The 24,603-nt window shown below is 39.7% G+C and overlaps 1 protein-coding gene across 14 annotated transcripts in view; it reads right to left on the reverse strand.

The window, feature by feature from the left end:
• Window positions 1-1,008: 1,008 nt before the first annotated feature.
• mbnl1 (muscleblind-like splicing regulator 1) overlaps window positions 1,009-24,603 on the reverse strand; it is a 35,195-nt gene continuing 11,600 nt past the window's right edge. For 5 of the 14 annotated variants that reach the window (XM_049748337.2, XM_049748335.2, XM_049748332.2 and 2 more), the window contains 10 exons: window positions 13,973-14,143; window positions 12,986-13,210; window positions 10,994-11,233; window positions 9,712-9,765; window positions 8,630-8,783; window positions 7,648-7,683; window positions 6,716-6,807; window positions 6,409-6,453; window positions 5,405-5,476; window positions 1,009-5,046 (listed from right to left, as the gene is read on the reverse strand). In XM_049748337.2, coding sequence (XP_049604294.1) covers window positions 5,420-5,476; window positions 6,409-6,453; window positions 6,716-6,807; window positions 7,648-7,683; window positions 8,630-8,783; window positions 9,712-9,765; window positions 10,994-11,233; window positions 12,986-13,210; window positions 13,973-14,143 — 1,074 coding nt within the window. In that variant the 3' untranslated portion in view covers window positions 1,009-5,046; window positions 5,405-5,419. The remainder of the gene's footprint in view (window positions 5,047-5,404; window positions 5,477-6,408; window positions 6,454-6,715; window positions 6,808-7,647; window positions 7,684-8,629; window positions 8,784-9,711; window positions 9,766-10,993; window positions 11,234-12,985; window positions 13,211-13,972; window positions 14,144-24,603) is intronic. The other 9 variants (XM_049748338.2, XM_049748340.2, XM_049748341.2 and 6 more) reach the window with 9 other exon arrangements.

Genomic DNA, 24,603 nt, shown 5'->3' on the forward strand with positions numbered 1-24,603 from the left:
AAACAAAAAGCTGTTATCAATTTTTTTTTGTTCTGCACACGGTGGCTTATTTTTTAGTCAAGCAGTTTTTTAAATTATTATTTTATTATATTTTTCGGATGCATCTAAATAGCTATAAGTCAATGACGTCAGCAAAGGATCGATAGACTATTTTCATATCAGTTTCTGCAAACAAAAAGCTGTTATCAATTTTTTTTCTGCACACGGTGGCTTTTAAATTATTATTTTATTATATTTTTCCAAGTTATTGTTTTTATTTCATGAAGAGAAAAGAAATATGCTTGGTGTGAAATGTTTTGTTTTTGTATTGGATTCCCTGAACATATATGTATTTGACAAATAATAGTTTTTTTGAAGTATTTAAAAAATATTTGTTGTGGAGTGATGATACTGAGCAACTTGTTTATTTAAAGACGATTTTAGTCAGTTTTTTTTTTACATTATTTTTCAGTTTGTATATCTGCCTCCCACTTTTTAAGGGATGGAAATTACTGGGACAATTCACTGCTCAACTGTTTCATGGCTAGGTGGGCTAGTGGAACTGGTTCCCTTCCATTTACTGACGTTTCAAGCAGTATCATCTGCTCAGATTCAACCAAATGCTCCAAAACCCATTAAATGGTGCTTCATGATGCAGATGGGATGACCCGAAGCCATACAGAAAAATAAACAATTTTCAAGGCAAAGAAATAGCATGTCAAGCAATGGCCAAGTCAATCACCTGACCTGAATCCGATTGAGCATGCATTTCATCTGCTGAAGACAAAACCAATTATATTGCATATTACTGTCTTCCGCTTAACATGTTACATTTTTCAGTCGTGTGACCCAGTTCACAACGCGGGGCGGTCTCGTGGGCACCACCAGCGTACCCTTCTACATCTGTCAAACAAGAGCCTCGATGGAGTCATGTCACAAGGTCGCCCTGAAGGCAGCGTGTGATGCTTGCTCACATGGGCACGTCATGGCAGAGGTTGCCTTACATTGAAAATAAAAAACACACGCGTGTTGCATGAGCAAATCAAATCATTTTTATTTATTTTTTTCATCCATACAGATAAGAGTCAATTATGGCAACAATCAAGTGTGCATAAACAAATCAGACATCATCGTGTGGCAACTGTTAGCGAATACATAAGTGGTAGTTGCACTTACAAGTAAAAAGCGGGCAAAAAGCATTGGCGTGGATTTGTGTGTGTGCCCCCAGCAGGGAAGAGACGGACTGAACGTCTGGTTTTGGAGAATCTGGTGCTTTGGTTCTATAGCAACAATACAGCAGCCACTTTACATTCATTTGAAAGACTTGCCTTTGCCCAAATGTGCATTTGGCGTGGCCGGCCTTCGCCTGCTGAGCGCACAATCTGAAGAGCAGAGCAACACAACTTGCTGTGAGTCGACTGGAAATATGTAGATATACTATATATGGCTCTGGAAAAGTATTCGGGTTGGATGAGTGCTCATATTTTCCTCTTTTTTTTTTTTTTAAATAACATATTTGCTCGGAAACTATTGAATCACACAAGCGTAAGATGAGTTGTTTGGAAAAGTGTTATTTCTCCCCCACTGTGGTTGTTATCTACTGTGCGGATTATTGTGAACGCTTACATAGCTATGTTTTTCTTTACATGCAGTCAAATCATAATGGAATTTTTTTTTTTTTTTTTTTTTGGGGGGGGAATCAAGTGAACCGTAGGAGCAGTGATGTGGCCAACAAATGAAATATTGGGATCATTTGAAGGGATGGATTAAGCAGGACAGGGAGACCATTATTCCCCCAAAAACATTCCCAGGCAAAACTAGCCACTGATAAAAGAAGACAAAAAGCGCATAGCTTTCTCCAAATGCATTGGCCAAGAAACTAGTGCCCTTCTTTGCAAGCAATTTTAGCTGGTCTTCTGATTTATGAATTTAAATTAATCTAACAAAATTCCCTATAATTATAGATCTTTTTTTTTTATTCAAAATAATCTCAATATGATACACATTTGTCTCTGTTTATTTGACTATATACAGAAGTGCAAAAAGTCACAACCTTCGTCCCTTAGGTTAGAACTCATCATCTGCAGCATTTCTGACTTCACCAGCAGGGGAAAGTCTTCTCTCCTATCCTCACCAATCAGCCCTCCCCCCACCCGACAAACAAACAATAATAATAATAACATTAATAATATCCAAACACCCTCAAATCTCAACTGCTTATTTTGGCCTGACATTCAGGGCAAATTAAAGAAATATTTCCAACCAAACGACATAATTTTTCTTTGAAATGGATACAGTAGAAAACAATGTTTACCCTAAAACATGGACAATCTATCGATTGATACAATATATTTTCAAATATGATCTTGACACGTCGACAAGGAAAATGGTTGTTGCTGCAATCGCAGCAAAACTAATTCCACATATACCACAAAACAAACATAATGTAACACCAACCAACTAGGAAGAAAAAAAAAAAAGACATCCAGCTATATGAATGACATGAATATTTAAATCGTTATCATTTATAAATGGTTTGAAAACAAAAAGATTATGAATTTCATACAACCTCAAAATCTACAAGGGCTATACGTATCAATGTTGTCAAGTAATATAGTAATATAGTAAGGCAAAAAAAAAAAGAAAAACAAAGAAACATCTACAACTATGCATGTCAAAAAGATTCAAATCCTTAAGTAGTACATAAAAGCTCTTAAATGGATTTTTAAGAGAAGAATTGTTACCTAGAGAAAGCACAAACGTATCGTAAGCGGCGTGTGAGATAACTAGAAAACATCATTGGTGCTCTTTACCTGCATGGTGATTGACAAGTTTGGGCCGTGACCCATTCATGGTCATCTAAGGCTTTGTTAGGTACAATACAATCGCTAAAGACGCGCAGTCACACCTCTGTGGCAACACAACATTCGGATGAACACAACTCTGGTACAAATAAAAAGTTATTCCAACAAAAATGATTCCTCGACGAGAGATGCTGTAAAAAGACTTTTGGTTTCTGCGGTTTGGAAGTTAAACCTTCAGGGGTGTGTTTTTATTTGAAGGCAGTGATTCCCAACATTTTAGCTAACGTTTTGGCTAGCGATGGTAAAAGAAAATGTCCGGAAATGATTATTTGTTACAAATGTTTTCTTTTTCATTTATCTACATACAATGATAGGCGGAACTAAAATACTCGTCCATTAGATACATATTCAAACTCCAGAATAATAGTTTTGTTTGTAGATAAACAGAATTTCACGGAACTTGTAAGTAAATTGAGATGAGACCATTATTATTTCAGTACTTTTTGTATATTTACTATAATTATGACTTTAGATCTATGAATTATGATAATAACGCTGTATTACCATATAAAAGTCGTTGAACAGTCCAACAAAATAAAGGGAGAATAACGTATTGATTTTTTTTGCAAAAAAGTTGTAATAAAATGAGAATAGCGTTTATTTGGTGAATAGCTATGGCATGAGGAAATAAGTATTTTATGAGTTATAATATGAGAAAAAACTTATTTTTTTCAAAAATAAAAAAATATATTCAGGAAACAGCTGTAATGATAATTATGAGATCGTAAAGCTAAAAGTCATAAGAAAAAAAAATTCTGAATTTTTTTTTTTTTTAAAAAACAACAAGAAAAGAATGTATAAGAAATACCTAGCTGTAATATGAGGACAAAAGCTGATGTTATGACAATAAAACTAATGTTACATCAAAGGTTTCTGGCAGTTTTCATTCATAATATTCCTTAATATTCGTTTTGATAAATATATATATATATTTTTGGCTTAATACTCTTGTAATTTTGACAAAGGTGTGTTGGGAACCGCTGCCGTTTGTTAAGTTTGACTCAGTGACAATTGACATGGACAAACAATCATTCAAGTGTACTTTTTTTTTTTTTTTCTTGGTTACAATGACCTAACAGACCTTTTCGTCTTACATTGCCATTCGCACGCAGCTCAACGGTTCTCCTCTTTTACAAAGTTAAAACTCTGCAAAAGAGGAGAAGGGTAACAAGTCAGTTAAAGCTGCACACCACTAATTAAAAGGCTTTAGAGTCGATGGACTTGAGCGACAACAAAATCCCGACAAAGCTAAAAAAAAAAACCCACAATAAAATAACAGCACTCTAGTCGATGAAAAGAGAATCTACACTTTTTGTCCATTTAAAGGTCATAATTAAAAGATTTTAAAAACACAAAAATTAGCACAAAACTCACTTCTAAAATTATGAACATTTCTTAAACAATATTAAGAGCCATACAACATTATTATTATTCTTTTTTTTTTTAGATTTTACCCTCGGTAAACAAATAACACTGCTGAGACAACACTCTGGTTTGAGCTGTATGGCCTCCATGGCACATGACAAGGTGAGAAGAGCAAGCTTGGCTGTGCTTTCAAGGTACACAGGTATGTTGGTTCACCCACAACATTCATATGTCCATGCCTCGTCATTTAGTCATCCATCCGTGTCTAGTTTGACTAGTCACTAAACACACACACACGCGCACACACACACACACACACACACAAAATACTGCACACGCTCAATCGTCTTAGCAGATTCCTGTTTCATAATGGCTGTGCCGCTCTCATTTCGATTCAAATTCAAGGTGCATGTCTTTTTTTTTTTTTTTGTAAACGATGAAATATGGCTGATTAATTCAAACAAAAAAAACAAAAAAAGGAAAGGAATAAAAGAAATCTTGGTCGCCTGACGTACCAGAGGTGTACTATGACTCGCGCAACGTAACTTTTTGACCTTCTCTGCGTCCGGTGAATTACATCCAATTGAGCGCCTTGATTTTGATGTACAGCGGTGTGATGAGACCCCCCCACTCCTACCCCCCTCTCCCTCCGCAGGCACCAAGATGGCCTCTTCTCTCACCGCTTTTGACATGTGGGGAAAATGGCACGGGTTGCACCTTGGATGTTTTGCTAGATGGCAGACCCTCCTCAATCCCGTTGCTTGACATTCTGAAGTTTTTATGGAAATAAAGGCTGAACTGTTTCGGCTTGGACGGTGCCAGCGCACATTCATTTGATCTGTAAGTGGAGGAAAGAGAGGTTGGGGGATTAGATGCTATTGGGATTTACAAGAACACACAAATAATTACTCACAAATTTGGGAAATGTGGCATTTGGGGTTCAATTTCAGGATCAACATGAAATGCTTTATAGTGGACATTCTTAGAAATAGTCAAAGATCAAATAATTTTTGCCATGAAGATTTTTTTTCAAGCTAACGCCACATTGTGTAAAAAGTACTGAAACGGTTGGACATTAAAAAGTTTCGAGGAGTTTACTTGTAAAGGTCATAGTGTATATTGAGTTTGAATCCAAAACCAAATAACCCAAATTTTTCATCAACAGTGTATGTGTGATGGTTGAAACAGAGACTCACTGTTCTTGAGAGGAACTACATTTGAGTCAAGTACTTGTGACTACTCAGATGATCTGCAGATATTATTGGAATCTGGGGAGGGGTAGAAAGCAGACACGTGATTAACCCGAGAGCCGTTCAAACACAAAATATAGTTGCGGAGCACACAGATTAACGGCGTACTGTCACTTTAAGAGAAGTTGTCAGCTTTAAAAACAAAGAAATGTAAAAAGATAGAGACGACAGTAGAAAAGCTACACTGGAGTGAGAGCATGAAGAAGGGGAGGGAAAGCATTATTATTATTATTATTACTAGAAAATGTGCAATTTCTGCAGAAAATGTGTTGAATGCTGAAATGCTAAAATTCGTGTCATGAATGAGGATTCATTTGAACGTATTGAAACTGGTTTCAAATTAAGGTTTCAATTTAGGCTTAGGGTTTTCAAAGTGGAAATTGAATATTCTTTGTCTGTCTGATTGATAATGAATGCGGAGATGTTAAATATTAAATTGTGGGAAAACTGTAAATTGTATGTGGAATGAGAAAAAATGTGGAGTATGTTGAAATTTGATGGTGTAAATTAAATGTACTATATGGAGGACAAAAGTGAGCAGAATCAAAATAATAATAATAAAGAATCGGACTAACAGCACTTATTATTATTATTAAGGCAGTAAAGGGACAGTGGGTTGGTTTCCCCCATGCAAATCTAAGTCCTCCATGTTGTTGACCTGCACAACTCAACAGCATAACGCACAAAAGTGGCTCATTCTAAAACTTGCCCGTAATAATATTGAGACTGTTGGACTGGAACATGGTAGAGCTGGGATTTACGTGCTGGAAAGCAGCAGCGAAAAATGTCAAATAAAAAAATAAAAAATAAAAAAGAAGAAAAAAAGCCAAGCACCAAAGGGGGCACAGATAGCAGCTGTTGCACGAGCTGTGCGAATGGTGAATGTAGGGACGGGAGGATTTAAAAAAAAAAAAAAAAAAAAAAATTCAAAAAAACTACCTCATACATACCAATTGCATGTATTCGTTGGTAGTCAACTTTGATAAGGAAGAGTCCTCAAAATAGGAAAGGACAAAAAACGGTTGTTACAACGAGGACACACATTCAAATGCAACACAATTTGTTTCCCAAGAAAGAAAGACGAGTATTCTTAGTACACACTGGCAAGTTGGACTCTAGTGTAGGCCAACAAGAGGGAGTCCCGCCTATTTTGCAACCCCACCCACTCGCTGTGAGACAGAGCATCATCCATGTGTCGTGAGAGAGAGAGAGAGAGTAAAAGAGAGCGAGAGAGAGAGAGACGGTTGAGGTGCAAACCTGATTGGTGGAGGCAGTTGCGAAGGGAACGCTTGTGGCAGATGTGGTGGCTGCAGACACAGTGACTGGGGTACCACCGTGCATCATGGGAACTTTTTTGGAGGGGAGAATCATGTAAGCACAAATGCATACAGGAGCAGTGTGTAGCCACGCACACAAACACACACACAAACATAACAGAAGGGGAAGACGAGAGTGCAAGAGAGGAAATTCTCGAGGGATTCCATTTCACGCAGTCCCTTTTGTTTCTCTGCCGACTGACCATGAACAGTGTGAGGAAAAAAAAAATAGTTGCATCATTTTTAATTTCAGTACAGTGATATGAAAATATTTTTTTCTTTATATCTATCTTATAGTGAATTAAGTGCTAATATGGCAGTAAATGAAACTTTCAAGCTATATATTTTGAACAAAACAGGTCCACTAAAATATATATCCAATACATTTTGACTCATTATTGTTGTTTTCAACACTTTAAATTGGCCAATAATTATATTGACTTGTAAAAAAAAAAAAAAAAGTATAAAAGAAATGACCATATTTGGACATCCTGGGTTTCTGGCCAACAGTGAAAATCTATAAATTGAACAAATAAGTTGAGTGAGTGGTTGCGGCAGAGGACGAGAAGGGGCAAAGTTCAAATGGATCCCCCTCGGTGTTTAATTATTTCAAAAGCGTCTTCCACTCTTAAGGATGAGCAGCCAAGAGCAAAGTTAACGAGCACGAGAGGGTAAGTGTTCAAGCAAACAGCAAAATAAAATATCACTTGAACTAAATACAATGAATACATGTGAATGAGATCAAATCTGCCTTTTACACAAAACATCACAATTTAGTTTACCGCATTTAACGAACAAAACTAAATTTTGATGCCACATGCGAGCCACAGACAGGAAGTCACACAGAACTGAAAAAGGAGAACTGGAACCTACCAACGCCGGCTGTAGGGGTCATGCACAATATTGAGCCTGCCCATCATGCAGTGCAACAGGAAGTGGATTGGATAGGGGGAAGAGAAATCAAAACAGCCCGTCACAAGGTTCGTTAGAGTGAGGGGGAGAGATAAGGTGTGTGGGGGGTTAATATTTCTTGGTCAGTCAATGTGCTTTTTTTTTTTTTTTGACATATTCGTACAAGTATGAAAACATTCTGAACTCAGGCGTGAGGAAGGGTGAATGTGTACAGCCTGTTAGATTACCAGATGTCAACACATCAGCATCTCAGCTCCACCACTAGCCCCAGTCATTAAATATAAGTCACCACTGTCAATCAGCAAACTAGCAAAGCGATGGGCCGTTTACACGCGGCTCGATCAACTGAAAGCGGTTCGCTTTTTACGAGGTGGTGAAAACGTACCCACATGCCTCGTTTTGACCAAGCGGGACGGTCTGGTTTAATATGTTGTGATTTGACCTATTTAAGAACTGACTAGGTGCAGTCAATACGTGGTATTTAAAAATGCTTTAACCAGTCCTCAAATCATGTGACCAAGACGACACCTAGAAAATCCAAATTTCAACCATGAAACATTTTGAAAAAGTGTGTCATCAGCAAGTTACAACCGAGGTCTGGAGAGACTGGAAGAGTCACAATAAAGCATTCAAGTGGATGAAATATATCGTTCAATTCATCGATTGGGGATTTCAGCGTATTGTACTGTGTATTCAAATTTCAACTACGCTGCAAGAAATTAAAAGGAACCATACCGCTTGGTGGAAGCCGCCCAGTTTCGATGTGCTTTGAGAGAAATAAGCGTGTGATTTCTTCTCAACAAGCAAACAATGAGCCATCTTGAGCTATCTATTATAATGTCCCCTCTATCGATAGATGGTTCACAATGTTACGAGCGGCCATCTGTCCAACTCCGGGTTGGGCCGATCCGGGCGAGGTCCGTCAAGCTTACGGTTTGCATACCTGATGGGAGGAAAGCGGCCTGCTGTTGAAACTGCATGCTGGCCAGGGCCTGTTGGTACTGGAGCATGCCGGTGTTAAACACAGCAGAGGCCCCGTTGGCTTTCTCCAGGGCCGCCCGCTTTGGCAGGGGAGCCATGACACTGGGGGCCATACCCTGCCCAGCCAGATGAGCGGGAGGTCAGTGATGAGAGGGGAGGAGGGGTAAAAAGATGAGTTGGAAAACAAAACCAAAAAAAAAAAAAAAAAAAAATGGAAGATATGTTAGAACACATCGTAGGAGCATCATTACAACATCCTTGTGTGTACATCAACAATAGGATCATGTCATCAGTAGCAAGCAAGCAGCACTCGGACACATGTACTAGTACACAAGCAGGAGCATGGTGCTTACTGGAGCTACTGGCTAGTAAGCATTCGTGAGTTTATCATCTTCACTGGTAATATTAACCTGGCTAACTAAATGCAACATAAGCAAGCATTAACAATTAAAGAACGACAATACAGCTACTAACAAAAGGTGGAAGCACAGAGAGAGAGAGAGAGGGAGGCTGCACTGCTAGCTCCATGATGGAAGCCGTGTGAAGTGATGGTTCGTTCACGCACAGACAAAAGTCAAAAAAGGTCTCAAGATCTCTTTGACATGAGGCCACTTTTGAGGTCCGTTGGCGTGGTCCATCTCTTTTGAATCACCCCCTGTAAGACCTCTTAGCCCCACCTGACATGCACTAGCAACACATTCGTGCTCCACAACAGTGAAGACTAATTGGACAGAAGACATTAAAAGCCATGCTACCATTTTAAACGCTTCCCTAACCCTCACTAGCTTTGTGTTAAAGACACCACATGTGATGATCTGATTGCGGCTCTTTGTGAATTCATATTTGAGGTGACCTCGTTTGGACCACCACCATCCCCCCCCCCCTCGAAACGGAAGAGCCGCAATCATTTCATCACACACATTGAAAGACAGAAGGAAAAAAACAGACATTGCATTGAGACAAAAGACGACCAAAGAGCATTAGTTAAAACACTGCTCTACGACAAAGCCACATGCCAAGCTAAAAGGTGAAAGGTCATAGTACCAGGTCAAAGGTTGCGTCGAGGGGTCGCTTCAGTGATTTGACAGCCGACTGAGTCTTAATTAGCAGGCAGCGAGCACATGATGGCAATGGGCCAATGGGGTTCAAGCGCATTAACATAAACCAGCAAGCAGAGGTGCATCATGGGGGCAGCAGTGCAGTTTGGGTATAGGTGAGAAAAAAAACAAATAAAAAAAACAAATCATTGGAATGCATTTTTACAAGGGGATTACAGGACTAAGGCATGCACAATGTGGATAGTAGCTCTACTGCTCAACGCTTACATGATCATCATGATACTAACTAGTCTACATTAGTTAACGTCACACACAAATGGATGGACGTAGCAATGAAAATATTGTTCAGTCATTATGGAACTGGCTAATTTGAACTTGAACAGAATACAGTGAACCCCCGTAATATTGCAGCTCATCGTACACGCCGTGGCTAAAAGCTTTTAGAAGGTCCGCTACCTAATTGTGGTCATATCGAGAAAAAAATATTCCATTTTGTATGTGTTGCTCCTCTATTTGTGTTATATAAGTTGTATAAATTCTATGCTAATTTCTGTTAGCCTATGGATGGTATCTCTCATTATATGTTGGAATTAAGCTTGCGGATTTTGAGTAGACAAAATAGATATTAAGTTGGTGAACTTTTTTTTTTCATTTTGACAGTAAATGTTAATTAAGAGAATAAATTAAAAAGCTTAAAACCAACAAGATGTGCCTCTTAATTGGAAAAGTGAATCAGAACGGGTGCCGAGGAATACTTTTATATACATTTATAGTAAGTTTTAGAAATAAAAGTTTGTTTGTTCTTCTGTTCTTTGGTGATCGTCAGTTTGACCAAAAACAGGTTTTTGACTAAAAAGCAGAAAAAATGATCCACATTTATTTAACATGGCCTTTGTATCGCCAATTGTCCGATTGGAACATATCCCCCCGCAATAAATGAGGGTTCACTGTAGTACATCTGAGGATGTTTCACTGTGCACATCCTAGTCGGAGTCACTTTGCAATGATTCACTTCTAGCTCTCAGCCGCAATAGCATATAAGAAAGAAAAAAGAAATCACAATAACCAGAAGACTGTGCTGGTGCCATTGCTAAAAGACAGAACTTACACCACAATAAAACCCATTTATAACATCAAGAAGAAGCGGAGCTATAGACAAAAAAGTGGCCCAAGAAAGGAAGGAACTACCTTTATTTTCGTATTGTCTGACCCAAGCCAAGGTGGATTTAAAAATGGAATCTGGCGCAGGATTAATCAAGACGACTCACCATGGCAGCGGCGGCTGAGGCCTGGTTCACCTGGTGCTGGGTGGCCTTAATTTTAGCCTGCAGATGCGCCGGCGGGTGGAAGTACTTGCACTTCTCGCGAGAGCACCGCCCCTTGATGTAGTCCATGCACACGGTGACGGTGTTGTCATTCGTGTCGATCATGGTGCTGTCTGAGGGGTGTGCAAAGCGACAGTCGTCCTCCCCCCGGGAACAGTTCCCCCTCTGGTACTCGCGACACACCTAAAACCAGAGACACAGTGTTACCAACACAAAATAAATCAAATATATAAAACCAAGCAAGCCGCTTTAAGTTAGCGAGTTACACTTACTGTATTTTCCGGACTATAAGGCGCTCCGGACTATAAGGCGCACCATTAATGCATCATGTCAGATTTTTAATCCAAATCAAATCATTCTCCATTTTATCTTTTTTATTTCAACTTCAGACGCAACAAATTACTTTATAATCACAAAATAATGATCCATAGTCTTTTTGATTCATGATTCATAGGCTTTTGAGAAGATTTTAGGTTTTTAGGTGCGCCTTATAGTCCGGAAAATATGGTACATTTCCAGTTGTAATGTTCAACGTTTTTTTTTTTTTTTAACATATATAAAAAATAAAACGCAAATTCAAATGGACATCTTAATCTGCAATGCTCACAGTGATGATTTTCCAGCTCCCTTATTGAGGCTTCACATTCTTTGAGCTGATTTTCATTGGCCTATGAGGTCATTATGATTATAGCTGACGACAGCAGGGGAAAAAAAAAAAAAAAAGAATCAGTTGCCGTGCTCCATGTAAAAGCAGCTGGTAGACAATTAGATAGCTATTTGTTTTATTGTTGCAAAGTTGCCCATGTGATTTACAATTACATTTTTTCTTTGTTCTATTTTGTATGTTTTCCCGGAATACAAGGCATTAATGCTTCAGCAATTTTTGCTCTCATAAAAACAGCAGTGGATCCAGCACAAATGGCTCTGCGTTTTATGTTTATGCAGATGAAGTATGAGTCATCAAAGCTTTTATCTGTCTTTGCAGATGATGCACAGTTCCAAAAAGGACAACAAGGTTAAAAATGGATGAGACCTGCAGTCTTTTAACCAGAAAAAAAAAGGCCTCGTGATTACATTTCTCCATATATATATATCTTTAGGTACAGTAGATTTGAGTAGTAATGCTAAAATACGCTAAAACACATTAGTGTAAAATGTCCTGCAGGAATTGATTCCAACTTGGTCCGAGCAGTATGCTTTTATCATTTACACAAAATACATTTATTCTTATAAAGCAGCAATGTCAACAACATGGAGACAGAGTAATTCAATTGTCTACCGCTAGGTGGCAGGAGGTACAGTTATCCTATGCAGCCACCTGTTGGCTTGCAGATCTTCAGATTTATCCAGTTTGGAAAATTCAATTGTAACAGTAGCAATATTCACATTAACGAATGTTTTATGTTAATATAAGGTATGTTTTGATTAAAAGCTTTGTGTTCAACTAAACAGCCCAGATTGTATATTTGTGAGTGAATTGAGGCTGAGCTCATCAGTATTTGAGTATATATAATTTGTGACGTTTTTGTCTGGTGGTGGATGGGTAGAGAGATTTATTATTATTATTATTATTATTATTATTTTATTATTTATGACATTTATGTGCCTTGGCTCATAAAGGACCATTTCTGTAGTTCACAAATGAGACAGTAGAGGGCAGTAGAAACCTAATTGCACTGGACTGAGTAAATAAAAATTCATTGTGGCGTTTGTCGCATGATTTGATTAAATCAAATTCTCAAACAGCAGTTCTGGATACACCCTTGATGATGTAAATACTTGCAAGCATTTGTATTAGTCTTGCATCATGATTTGTATTCCTAATGATGCATCGACTGCAGATTTGACTGGTCACATTTGTTTTTGATATATTTTCGTTCGATATTTTCAGCTGTGTCAATTGATGTCATTCCGAGACAAAAAAGCTGCAGTTACCTCAAGTCTGTCTGTTCTCAGCAGTTTCTGGGCTGCAGCGGCAGCGTTGGGGACTTGACTGACGTTGGGGTTGGAGGCCATGAGGACTTGGGTGCTTGGCATGATCTCCGGGGGCATCAGGCCTGGTGACACGGGGCTCATGTAGGGATTGAACGCTGCTGCGGCCGCAGCTGCAGCCGCAGCGTTGGCGTTGGTGGCCAGGCCGGGTGTCACCGAGAACATGGGCTGAAGGGTGGAATGAGCTTAGGGTGAACAAAACACATCTTGTTGTGCAGACAATAAAGCAGATGATAAAATCTGCTGCAGAGATAATAAATGAGCTGCATTGTCACCATTTTCACAAGTCTGCAGTCTCACTAGGGAAGATCAAACTCTGGTGTGTGTAGTATGTTCTTGCATGTACGGTGTTTTTTGGAACATTTATTTGCAACCTAACACATACACACCCCGAAAACTGAGCCATCAATAATAGACAATAAAACACTTAGCACTTGCTTTTCATATTCAAATAGGAGTGGGAGGAAGTCTAAGCGTATGAAATCCCATGTTAATGAAATATCAATTCTTCTTCAAATATTATTATTATTATCATCACATATTATGACTTAATTATTTAAAGAATAAAAATAATAATAATTAATAATAATAATAAATAATTAAAGAAAAAATAATTAGCCACAATATGATATATTATAATTTAAGAGAAATGTACATCACAATTAAATCAATAAAATAAGACATACGTAACTAGTGAAATGCTGGGTCGGCAACACCAAGTGCACCAAAATAATCTAACGTGTTTAATGTTGGATTTTTTTTTTGAAGCAATTGCCCTATTAATCGATGGGATAATCGGAAGAATATTCAATTCCGATTTGATAGCTACAGTCCTAGATGCGTTTTGGACAAATAAAGGTTCCCAAGCTCAAATATGAAGGGGATGGCTGAACTTGATACTTTGCCGTGTTTGTGGCTGTGTCTCCTCACCATAGGCGGTAGCTGCGTGGCAGGCATCATGGCATTGGCGAGCTGCATCTGCTGGGCCAGCATGACCATGTTCTTCTGCTGGATCAGGTTGTTTCTGCCATTGATCTCCAGCTGGTTCTTTAGGTGCGGAGGAGGGTGCAGGTATTTGCAGTTCTCTCTGGAACAGCGGCCCTGAAAGAGAAAGGACAAGGGTGGTCCTTATCTTATCTGGAGTTATGAACATTCAAAAGGTGAAAGGGCTCAACGTGACGTTGAAAATAAGTATCTCAAATGTGTTTCAGTGTATTTTACACCACAGTATATACTTTGTAAAAATCCACTATGGGAGTGGTTCTCAAACTGAAGTTTGCGGGCCCTCAGGGGGTCTGCAAGCCATCGCCTGAGCGTTACATCAACTTATTTTTTTTAAAAGGTTCATATGAGTAATAATAATGCCATACAAAATAGCCAACTACTCCTTTCTACTTTATTTTGGGTCCACAATATGATTTCCTGATGTACAAGTGAGGCAAGGCAACCTTGGCAAAATATTGAAAGCACATACTTAAGGTCAAGAACAAATCACTAATTCAACAACATAAATGGCTCTATTCATGAACCGCATGCTACTCCTGTCACTCCCAGCAGGGGGCACGTTTGTGTCAGACTGCCCCAGGCGGCCATGATTGATGCGTCTCATGCTAATCTCATGCTAATCATATGACATCCAACACATTTCCTGTGTGATTCCGATGTAATCTATCGTACAAAAACAAACTTGCATTTTAGCCTCTGAATAATCTCATCTAGAGATCCTTTATACACTCTACTAATTATACTTTCAGGGAGTGTGTGTTTGGGGTGGGGGGGGTCCCGACACAAAATCCATTAATGCATGCACTCAGGGTCACACAACAGGTGGCCTGCATCACGTGACGTAAAGGCCAACAACAGACAAACAACGTTTGGAAAAGACAGACAGGCCCAGGGGCCTGCTTGACCTCACTGAGCAGCCCCCACTGGGAGACCTTGCGGTAGTCTGTCATGACTTCGCTCTCCTTCACTTTCACTCGGACTGGATTACCAGACAGGTGCAAGGGTGAGGGAATGGGGTCAAGGCTAAGAAGTGTACTAAGATTGCAGGAGGGGGGGCTTTTTGTCCACTTAGTGTGAAGTTGCTTTCTCAAGTTGTAATGGGAGCTTGTTGAGACTGAAATACACTTGTGTGTCTATATATAGTGCTGAAATTGAAAGTGTATAAGTGCATCTCGGAAAATTACACTCTTTATTTCAGTAGTTCGATTCAAAACGTGAAACTCGTGATATGGATTCATTCAATTCAACACACCAATGTACTTCAGAGGCTGCCAGTCGATTATTATAATTGAAACTGCAAATCACTGACAACCTCTAAAACGTTTGTAAAATAATATTCATATTTGTATTTTAAACTATAAATATAGCAAAAACTATGCCCCCCAAAATTAGAATATATTTAACATTACCCTTAAAAATAAACGAATAAGAAAAAAAAAATAAGGTGGATTTTTTTTTTCCTGTCATTGGTGAAGCTTAAGTGCGTCAGAGAACTTAATTCACCAGGGTGCAAAAGTGGAAATTACACACCATTGGGTGCATGTGTTCAAATGGCATTCATTCAGAGAATGAAAGTGGCACGCAGTCAGCATGATGGAGGCCGAACGTATGCGTGTGTGCTAAGCAGAGGAGATGGATCACATTGCGTTCACCCCGTTTGACCCAACACGTTGACACTGGATTGATTCACAGGTGAGGCACCATGAAAATTCCTCAAATAAAATCTACTTTTGCTGCTAGCCATTTTACTGTATATTTAAAAGAAAAATAGGACGATGGTTTGGACAAAAAGAACATCTATCACCCCTTCCACCATGTTTGCGCTTGTTCGTCCGATCAAGACATCAAGTCGTGGCTCGAGATGGTATCCACGGCAACAGAGCAGCCAGACACGCTCACACAGGGGTGTCAAACTTATTTTTGTCGCGGGCCGCATCGTAGGAAGGCCATTAAAATTGTGAACCCAAATTAATGTATGAACGTCTCATATTATGTATAGTATCAGCTACACAAGAAACTGATGAATAACTCGTTTTATAAAAACTGTTCAAATATTTTAAAAACTAGGAATAGCTAGTAATATTTCAATTTTTTTTAAAGTTGCAAATGATTTCAGTATTGACATGTGAATTTGATGCAAAATTTGTCACATAAAATGATGTGGCGGGCCGTATCTGGTCCCCCGGGCCTTGGGTTTGACACCTGTGCTACATCATAATGATTCCTTGAATACTTTTGATAACTGGATTGCACAGAAGCATGACAAAGAAAATACTGATAAAAAACTGACCCATGAGTAGAGGCCTCCTGATGACAGCTCCTGTGTTATTTTTTTAATGACACAACCATGATAAAGTAGAAGAGAAACTTCTCGTCAACAGCGAAGACCAGACTAGTGACAATATAACAACCAATCTCAGTCCCGACGTTTACCCCCTCAAGTGCAATTTATATCACGTAGCATTGAACGCAACAGAGATTCCGATTCTCGTACAACTTTATTCGGGTCATTCTGATTTGCTGATAAAAACGAATTAAAGGAGTCCCACTCTAGTCCTCTAGGTGGCAGTAATACGTACGCATCCCAAACCAATCGAGAAACTCCTAAGGTTCTTTCGCTACTGTGCGGCCTTGATTGAAGATGCTAAGTGGTATTAAAAAAAAAAAAAACATCACGCCCTGCTCGCGCGGTGCTTCCAACTCAATCGTTACACACCCTAATTTTTGAAACTATGCGACGTTTAAACAAACAATGAAGTGAGGTAAAAAGAATGCTGGGTGGGGCTGGGTCCCATCCTTTCAGGGAGGGGAGGGGAGGAGGCGTTCAGCAAGTGGTATGCGGGAGTACAGATGCACTTTGCTTCACCTAGTCATCTAAACAACATCATACTCCCACGGCGAAAACAGAAATATTCGACTCCCCTAAAGGAATAAGCAAAACGCCACTCAGTTATACAACACTGCTGCTGTTAGCTCATGGAACATTTAGCATCATTTTTCAGCTGCAATTCAACAGCTAAAATTTGCACTCTTCTTTCCATTCAACTGTTAATCCAGTTTTTAATAACTGACTTCAAATTTGTGGATGAAGAAGCTAAAAGATTCTATTTCGGTACTCTCTCTAATGTTTACATATCACGATAATTAGCATCAACGTGGAACCTTTGATGGTCTGTCGTTTGGTATGGATGCTTTGAATCCCAGTATGTAAGGCTCTACTGTTCTCCAGCCCGCGTTCCAGCGACTTCTGTCCAAACATACACGGAGATGAAAGTGCTTTCTCTTCTGGCGCACGCTGTGAATGAAGCTTTGTTTTGCTGGCCAGCAGTAGACACTCAAAAGGCTCACGCCCAGTGGTTGGTCGTTGTTGAACAAGCCCTACCTCACATATGTCAGAAAATATTTAGGTTGATTAGCATGCTAACAATATGCATTATATATAAGAAACCTGGATATGGAATCTTATTCTGTGGTTATATTCTGTGGATAGACAATTTAACAAAGTCATTTATTCTTTATCCCCAGCATCAAATGACAATGACTGTAGTCACTTGCAGTTGTTATGAAGCTATTGCTCGTTATGAAACTCTTGCTCATTTGTGTCTGTATGACTATTATATTGTCCCTTATGGCCAAATAACGCACATTTCTTATTTAAAAAAAAAAAAAGAAACTGCAATTTTTTGTTTGTTTTTTGTTACGCGGGAAGGCTGGAACGGATTAATAGGATTACCATTCATCTCAATGGGGGGAAATGATTTGGAGTGTGGACACAAAACAATACAAAACGTGTATCTCAACTGAGAATAAAGACTAGAATGGGTGGGAGTTGTTTATGTATGATAATAATTACAGTTTGTCCCAAGTGAGGCATTAACCACCCTGCCTCAACAATGGCACAAAAGATTATGGGTTGAGCTTTAACACTAAAATACAAAGGTGCGTCGGCGGAGAGACATCTAAAACCTCAAGGACTAGAGTTGAGCACGCCTCATATAGTGTGTGTCACAGCTTTGTTATTTGTGTACACACAAATAGCCAAACAGCAGGAGTTATTCACAGCCAACAGGGTGATGTTTTAAAGAAATGCCTCGGGTCAGATGTCATGTACACAGGAGCCCGGCGTCCAAAGTTAGACCGCTGTGGATTCTTTTTTTTTTTTCTTTTTTCATTAGCCAACAGTGAAAGCACTGATTTAGTTTTTCCACTCGCATGCATTCCTTTGCATGATTTCACTCCATACAAATAGTTCGATTACACATAATAAAGTAGGAAATTTTGTATTTTAAATCTCAGCGGTTCAAGAGGTGGTGGTGGTGGTGGTGGGGGGGGGGGACCTGAGCTTCTTCATATCTTTGCTCCACGTTCTCCTTTTCCATCTCCGAACTCTACGGAGCCTGCATTGTACAGTGTACACGCTCGCACGCTTCCCCAACAGTGAATTTACAGAATCAATCCGGCGCATATTACACTAATCTGATCTCAAAAACGCTAATCCTATCTGAAGCTCTAATCCCACCGTCAACTGGCCTAATCCTGTTTCTGTGTGTGATTATCCCCTTCGGATTTGGCACCAGCTAAAGCAGGATGTTTTCACCGCCTTCCTCGTTTCTATTAAGGACAAGAAAGCCGACAGGCGAGTAGGAGTGATTTAATTTGCTTCTGACACTGTTTTAAATTATGAGGAGACTTTAACCTGAAGTAAGGCAAGAGAATGAATTTGGTGCTTCTTCAGGCACTTTCTCATTTAACTGAGTTAAGCAAACTAATTGGATTATGAATAGAGATGATATACAGCACTATAAGATGTCAAAACTGCCAGAATGAAGAAGAGACTCATTTGATGGTGCATTGCAGCACGGCTTGAGTTGATGGCGTCGATAGATGGAATCAAAATCAAGCACAAACAGGAAATTAAAAAAAATATTTCATGGATCGCTTGGAAAATGAATGTGTGGTTGTATGACCTTTAAAAGAGCAGAGCGGGACTTGCAGTTTAGAATTGAAGAGTGCTTGTGCAAAAAAAAAAGCTGTCAAGCATGTAAATAAAGGCCGCACCCAAAAATCCAGATGGATCCTCTGTCGTATTCAAAACTGTAAAAAAAGGCGTTTAGCCTCGAGGTTGGACACCATAAAAAAAAGTTGCATCTCTCTGCTCCTCCCAACCACAAACGAGGAGCTAATGAGTGGTATGGCTTTCACATTCCCAGTGGTAAAAACTCACCAAAGCATTTTTTTTTTTTTTTTATTTCCATACTGGAATCGCCATCTATTTTTGGTCCTCATTAGGGCTGACGGGTGAGTTGTGGGCTAGCCCAGCTGGACAGCTACACCCTGGACTGGTCGCCATTTCAGCGCACATACAAAAGTCACACCTATGGAGAATTTAGAATTCAAATAAACCGCACATGCAAGTTTTTTTTCGGAAACTCCCTCGCATTAACTGTTTAAACAAAACATAATCAAATGAGTGCCGACGACTTATTGGTCAGGCAAAAATACAACCAAACCAAATATTAAAAAAAAAAAAAATGCCATTTGCAAATTCAAATAGTGTTTCTGCTGTGAATAGCAAAAATCATAATTCAATGCTATTTTGTACAGTAAACAATCACAGGTACTAGCATGCAGGTCTCATCGTGTCCCAAAAGCACCTTGCCTGAGCAACAACACCCAATGAATGCAATGATGTGCAGAAAAACAAAACACTACGTTGGAGGTTGAAATGTCGTAACATTTGTAACGACAGTCCTTTCAAATCCATAAGGCAAACTAGTTTGGCATAGCAGCCCAAGGCATGAAGCCTTTACAGTACCTGACTTCACACAAAATGACTACGCAACGAATATGAGCTTAAGCTCAAATTTGACGAGTGACATTTTAATGACTCATGATAATAATAAAAAAATAATTCAGTATCAATTGGAAGTTTGAATGAAGAAAGTCGACCAATAAAAACATTGACAGGCCCAGACACTGCCATTTTATGTAAGAATGTGTTGGCGGGGGAAAAAAAATTATAATAAAAAAATCAGTTATCAACACAAGTAAATGAGCCTAATAACCAACCCCCGGGGCGCTCCGCTCACCTGTCGAGTGGGACTATAATGGCTGAGTTGGGCGTTCTGGAGGTACGAAACAATGCAAAACTATACTGAGGTGATGTGTTCATTATTTATTTAGGCTTTCCTGCAGATCCATATTCCCAACTCGGAGTGTTTTAATTCCCAGTGTGCACGTATCTGGACTACAGATTCAGACCTTAGAGGGAGTTGCTACCACTACCAGCATTTCCTAGGAACAGCTAATCACCTTAAATTTGGCTAACTCCAAAGGTTTCCTCCCCTTTGGCATAAACACGATCATTTGGAGCCAGGAAATTGCCACACAGGCAGGCAGGCACAAGCAAACACCAAAAACAGATCCAAAGAAAATATCAGAAAGTCGTTGAGAAAATAGTTTCTCACACTATGCAGCTTTGCGTTCTCACAGTTGCATTAGTCCCTTTAAAATTTCAGACATATATATTTGGAAAGTTTGTTCATGCACTTTGTGGCTCTCCAGATCCCAGAGTGGTGATGGAAGTTTATAAGAGGCAGCCAACAATAATGTTTTGCATGGAAAATATGCATTTGAGATGATTTGACAGGATAATCGGAGTGTCAAGGCATCAATATTTGCTCCTCGGATGAACACGCGAGGTGTTTATGGTGCGTGGGTATGTCGGGGCGCATATACGGGCGAGGTGGCGGGCTGACAGAGAAGTGCTCATTGTATTAGTGGTGCTATAAAGGAACCCAGTGTGATGGTGAGGCAGAGTCAGCTGACACGGAGGAGAAAACAGGACAGCGAACACTGATCTGATGAGGATGTACATGAATTCAAAAGCACGAGCCAGACCAAAATAAAATCCCCTGTAACGAAAAAGTCCCAGACGTCCACACCCCTCCGGAGGCTTCTTGGCATAAAAAGCTCAGTTTGAGAAATAGATGAGACGATGGATGACTGAATTCTGGGCAAATGCTTTAAAGAAGGACTTCACTATGGATGCGCCCACAGATATCCAATTAAAAATCCAATTAGGGGTGGAGAATTTATGTGCCGACTGCAGCAGACTGTGTGGATCCCGCAGACCGTCTGGATTACGACATGAGCGCAGGATCAACTGCAAATCCGCATGGTGCTATTCAAAACAAAGCCAGCTGATCGTAGCAGGGAGGAAACTCCTCAATGACATATTTAAATTCAATTTTTGTGTCTCATGATGTAATGCCGCAATCCAATTCATTGTCTTGCTCCTTCGGGTGTGCCCGCCTTGGCCAGAAGGAGGCAGTATAATACTCAAACCCGATAGCAGTTGATTGCCACGATGACCTGTGGGGTCAGTCATCCAACTTAAGTACGACTAACACACCAAGCTGGACATGCAACTGCTGCGTGGGCTACTAAAAAGGTAAGCCCGAACGAGGCCATGTGCATTGTGTCATTTGATTTAGTGTCCGCCATGTGACAGAAGTGTCAAATAGACATTACCCCCCTGAACCCCAAACCGAACGCAGTCGCGCACCGAGCGCGGCGTGTTGATTTTATTCCCGAGTCGAGTAGCAACCTGACTAATATTTACCCCGCCGCGTACGTGTTTGCGTTTTACCCGACTGTGCTACCGAATCACTTCACATAAACATGTTGTCATAGCATGAGAAAAATAGAAGCAGGAGAAAGAAAGATAGAGAGGGGGGGGGGGAAAGGAGAGAGAGAGAAGATAAAGTATGAGGGCCTTCGGCTCTGTGGGAATGTAATCTTGGCCCGGAGTCTGAACCTGCTCCAACAGCGCTGCTAACGCAGACATAACACGCACGTGCATGTGCACACGGTCGGCCTGTTTTTCCTCACAAGTCAGACATGATGATGGTGGGTGTGTCGGTCGGGCGAGAGAGCGAGCAGACAGACTACGAGGTTAATGGCACGGAGGTATGTATTCAAACATCTCTCGTTCTAGACGGTTACCACGCTGCTTGTTTGATGACAGAGTGGGCCTTGTTTGGTCAGACGAGGCCCTGCTGCTGGTGGGTGCGCACCAGGTCAGGGTTGATGTCATTGCCGAAAACCACATGGATCCGTGTGTGTGTGTGTGTAATGTGACCCATGGGTGTGGCTTGAGGTAAAAAACCAGAGTGAGATGGAGGGAAAGTGAAAATAAGCACCAGTGGAAAGAAAATGGGTGACAAGAGGAGGCTTGCTTCAAAATGATGTCTTGATTTGATATTCTTTTGATATAAAAATGAGAAAAGTCATTAGGTAAGGCGTTTCTGTCATGAGGATAAAAAAGATTAGCTAAACGATGTGGTTTGCAGCTAATTACCATACTTCACTCATCAGGTTTAGCACACCTCTCATTTCTCCTTTTGTATTCCAACGGGTAAAATTTAGGACAAAAAACAGAGGCACAATAGGAAAAACAACCCTGATGTGATTTGAATGTCAAAAATGTTTTCTATTCATGTCATCCTCAACTATGACTACAATATTTGATGTTTTTATCGAGCACAGCACATAAACATTTTACTGCTTGGTTGAACAAGTATGTATGTGAACCTTCCGATTTAATAATTAGATGACACTCCTTTGGCAAGAATAATTTCAAGTAAACATTTCCTGTAGCGCGGACCTGATGAACATTTATGGCATTTGGAAGTAGCTTCCTCCATTGTGTCCATCAACGACATCCATTGTTGTATAATGTGTTATTGTCGATTTGAAGACGTTAGCGTGTACCTGAGATCTGGGTAAGTTAGTAGCCAACATGCTAGTATTTTTTTCCCCCCCATATTGCAATGTGTATTATAAATTAACTAATAATTAATTAAATTAATCAAATAAACGTATAAAAATAATTTATTAAATCAAACCGTAAACAAATCATTTTTGAAATACTATTGCGACCTTTCCTAGCAAGTTAGCGGAGAGAAAAGAAAATTCAAACCTGGTGTTTATTATACGACCGGGCAGCTTTAACCAACACGTCCGATCTTGCCGCATTAATTTATTTTAGCCGATTCCTGACTCCAATTAGCTCTTAGGGGTTGACATACTTTTCCATGGGGCACAGTAAATGTTAACGTGGCGTGTTCAGAGAAAAACATTCAAATGAATAAGTACATTTTTTTATGACCAGGATGATGATCAGATTGAATTTTACAAATCCAGGTCATTCACATACTTTAATAGTGGAATCTCTAAAGTTGAACGACCACAAGAACGCAGAAAAACATTAGTTACATATTGACAGGCAGCACCAAAATTTAACCAACAATGAAAATCTCCTTAAAATGCCAAATCTCAGCCCATCTGATTTAACCTGAAATCCAGTTTAACCTTTAATTTGACAAAATGCAACCAAAAAAACAAACCCCATGAAGTCCATAAATATATAAAGATTAATTCCGTGTCTGATGTGTTTGATTTATTCTACAGTCGCCTCACTTTTCAATGTTACAAGCACGACTATGTGCAAGGATTGCACTTAACCTTTCACTCAGGAGTTAATCATTAAAAAGTTACGAGCCAAGTTTAAAATGAAGGGGTCCGGCCAGTCATTATCCTTCTCCAAATATTTACACCTCTTCCATGTCACTGAGCTGCCTGCCTGCCACCACTGCACCAAACAGATATGCAGACAGCAGCGTTGGTTAATTTGCACACACAGCAAGGCCTCGTTGAACATATTGATTATCTTATTTGAGGGAGATATCAAATTAATGCTCATAGAAAAAAAAAAACTCCAATAATGGGACAGTGAAGTAGGTGTAGAAAAAAAAAAAAAAAGAGCTGGCTTTGGGTGTGACCTATTCAGCTATGCACTGATGATCATGTGAGACTTGTTCTAATTATACGCTCTCCAGAAGAAGGTCGATCCTCACTCACATGCAGTAAGAGTAAACGCAGGAAGGACAGCGAAGAAGGAGGCGGGGTCAAAGCGTGGCATAATAAGGGTGACGAGTGACATGGAGAAATGTGAACATGAATCAGTACGCTGATGGTTTTTCACTCGAGTGCGAACCTGTGACATACAAATCGGGAGACTTGGCACCCATTTTCTGCCCTTTTTTCATTGTGTGTTTTTTTTTTTTTTTTTTAGATTCGCTGTGTAAAAAAAATGGGTCGAAGAACGCACACACAAATCAGTCTGAGTACCAAAATAGGCCCCTCGGTTCACTCGACAGCTTCTGTATGTCTGCCAGTTACTTTTTTTTTCCGGTCGCTAGCTGATTCTGTCAGTATGAATGACAATTTAAACACGTCGCTGCTGTGTCAGTGAAAGTCGACACCGTACGGAACGCAGGGATCACAGCGTTCCGACAAATGAGGGTCATCTAGACTTGCTTTTGTGGCACTTCCGTTTTTCAACTGATAATCTATTTAATCTTACAAAATAATTGTTTTAGTGTTACACCACTGTTTGCTTGTAACGCACTGGCAAATTTGAGTTAATCGTCCCCCTTTTTCCTAAATGACCCAATCCCAGGCCCACCTAACTCGTTTCAGCAACTTTAGAC

This window comes from Syngnathus scovelli, chromosome 17, assembly GCF_024217435.2.
Source record: "Syngnathus scovelli strain Florida chromosome 17, RoL_Ssco_1.2, whole genome shotgun sequence".
NCBI classification, from domain to species: domain Eukaryota; kingdom Metazoa; phylum Chordata; class Actinopteri; order Syngnathiformes; family Syngnathidae; genus Syngnathus; species Syngnathus scovelli.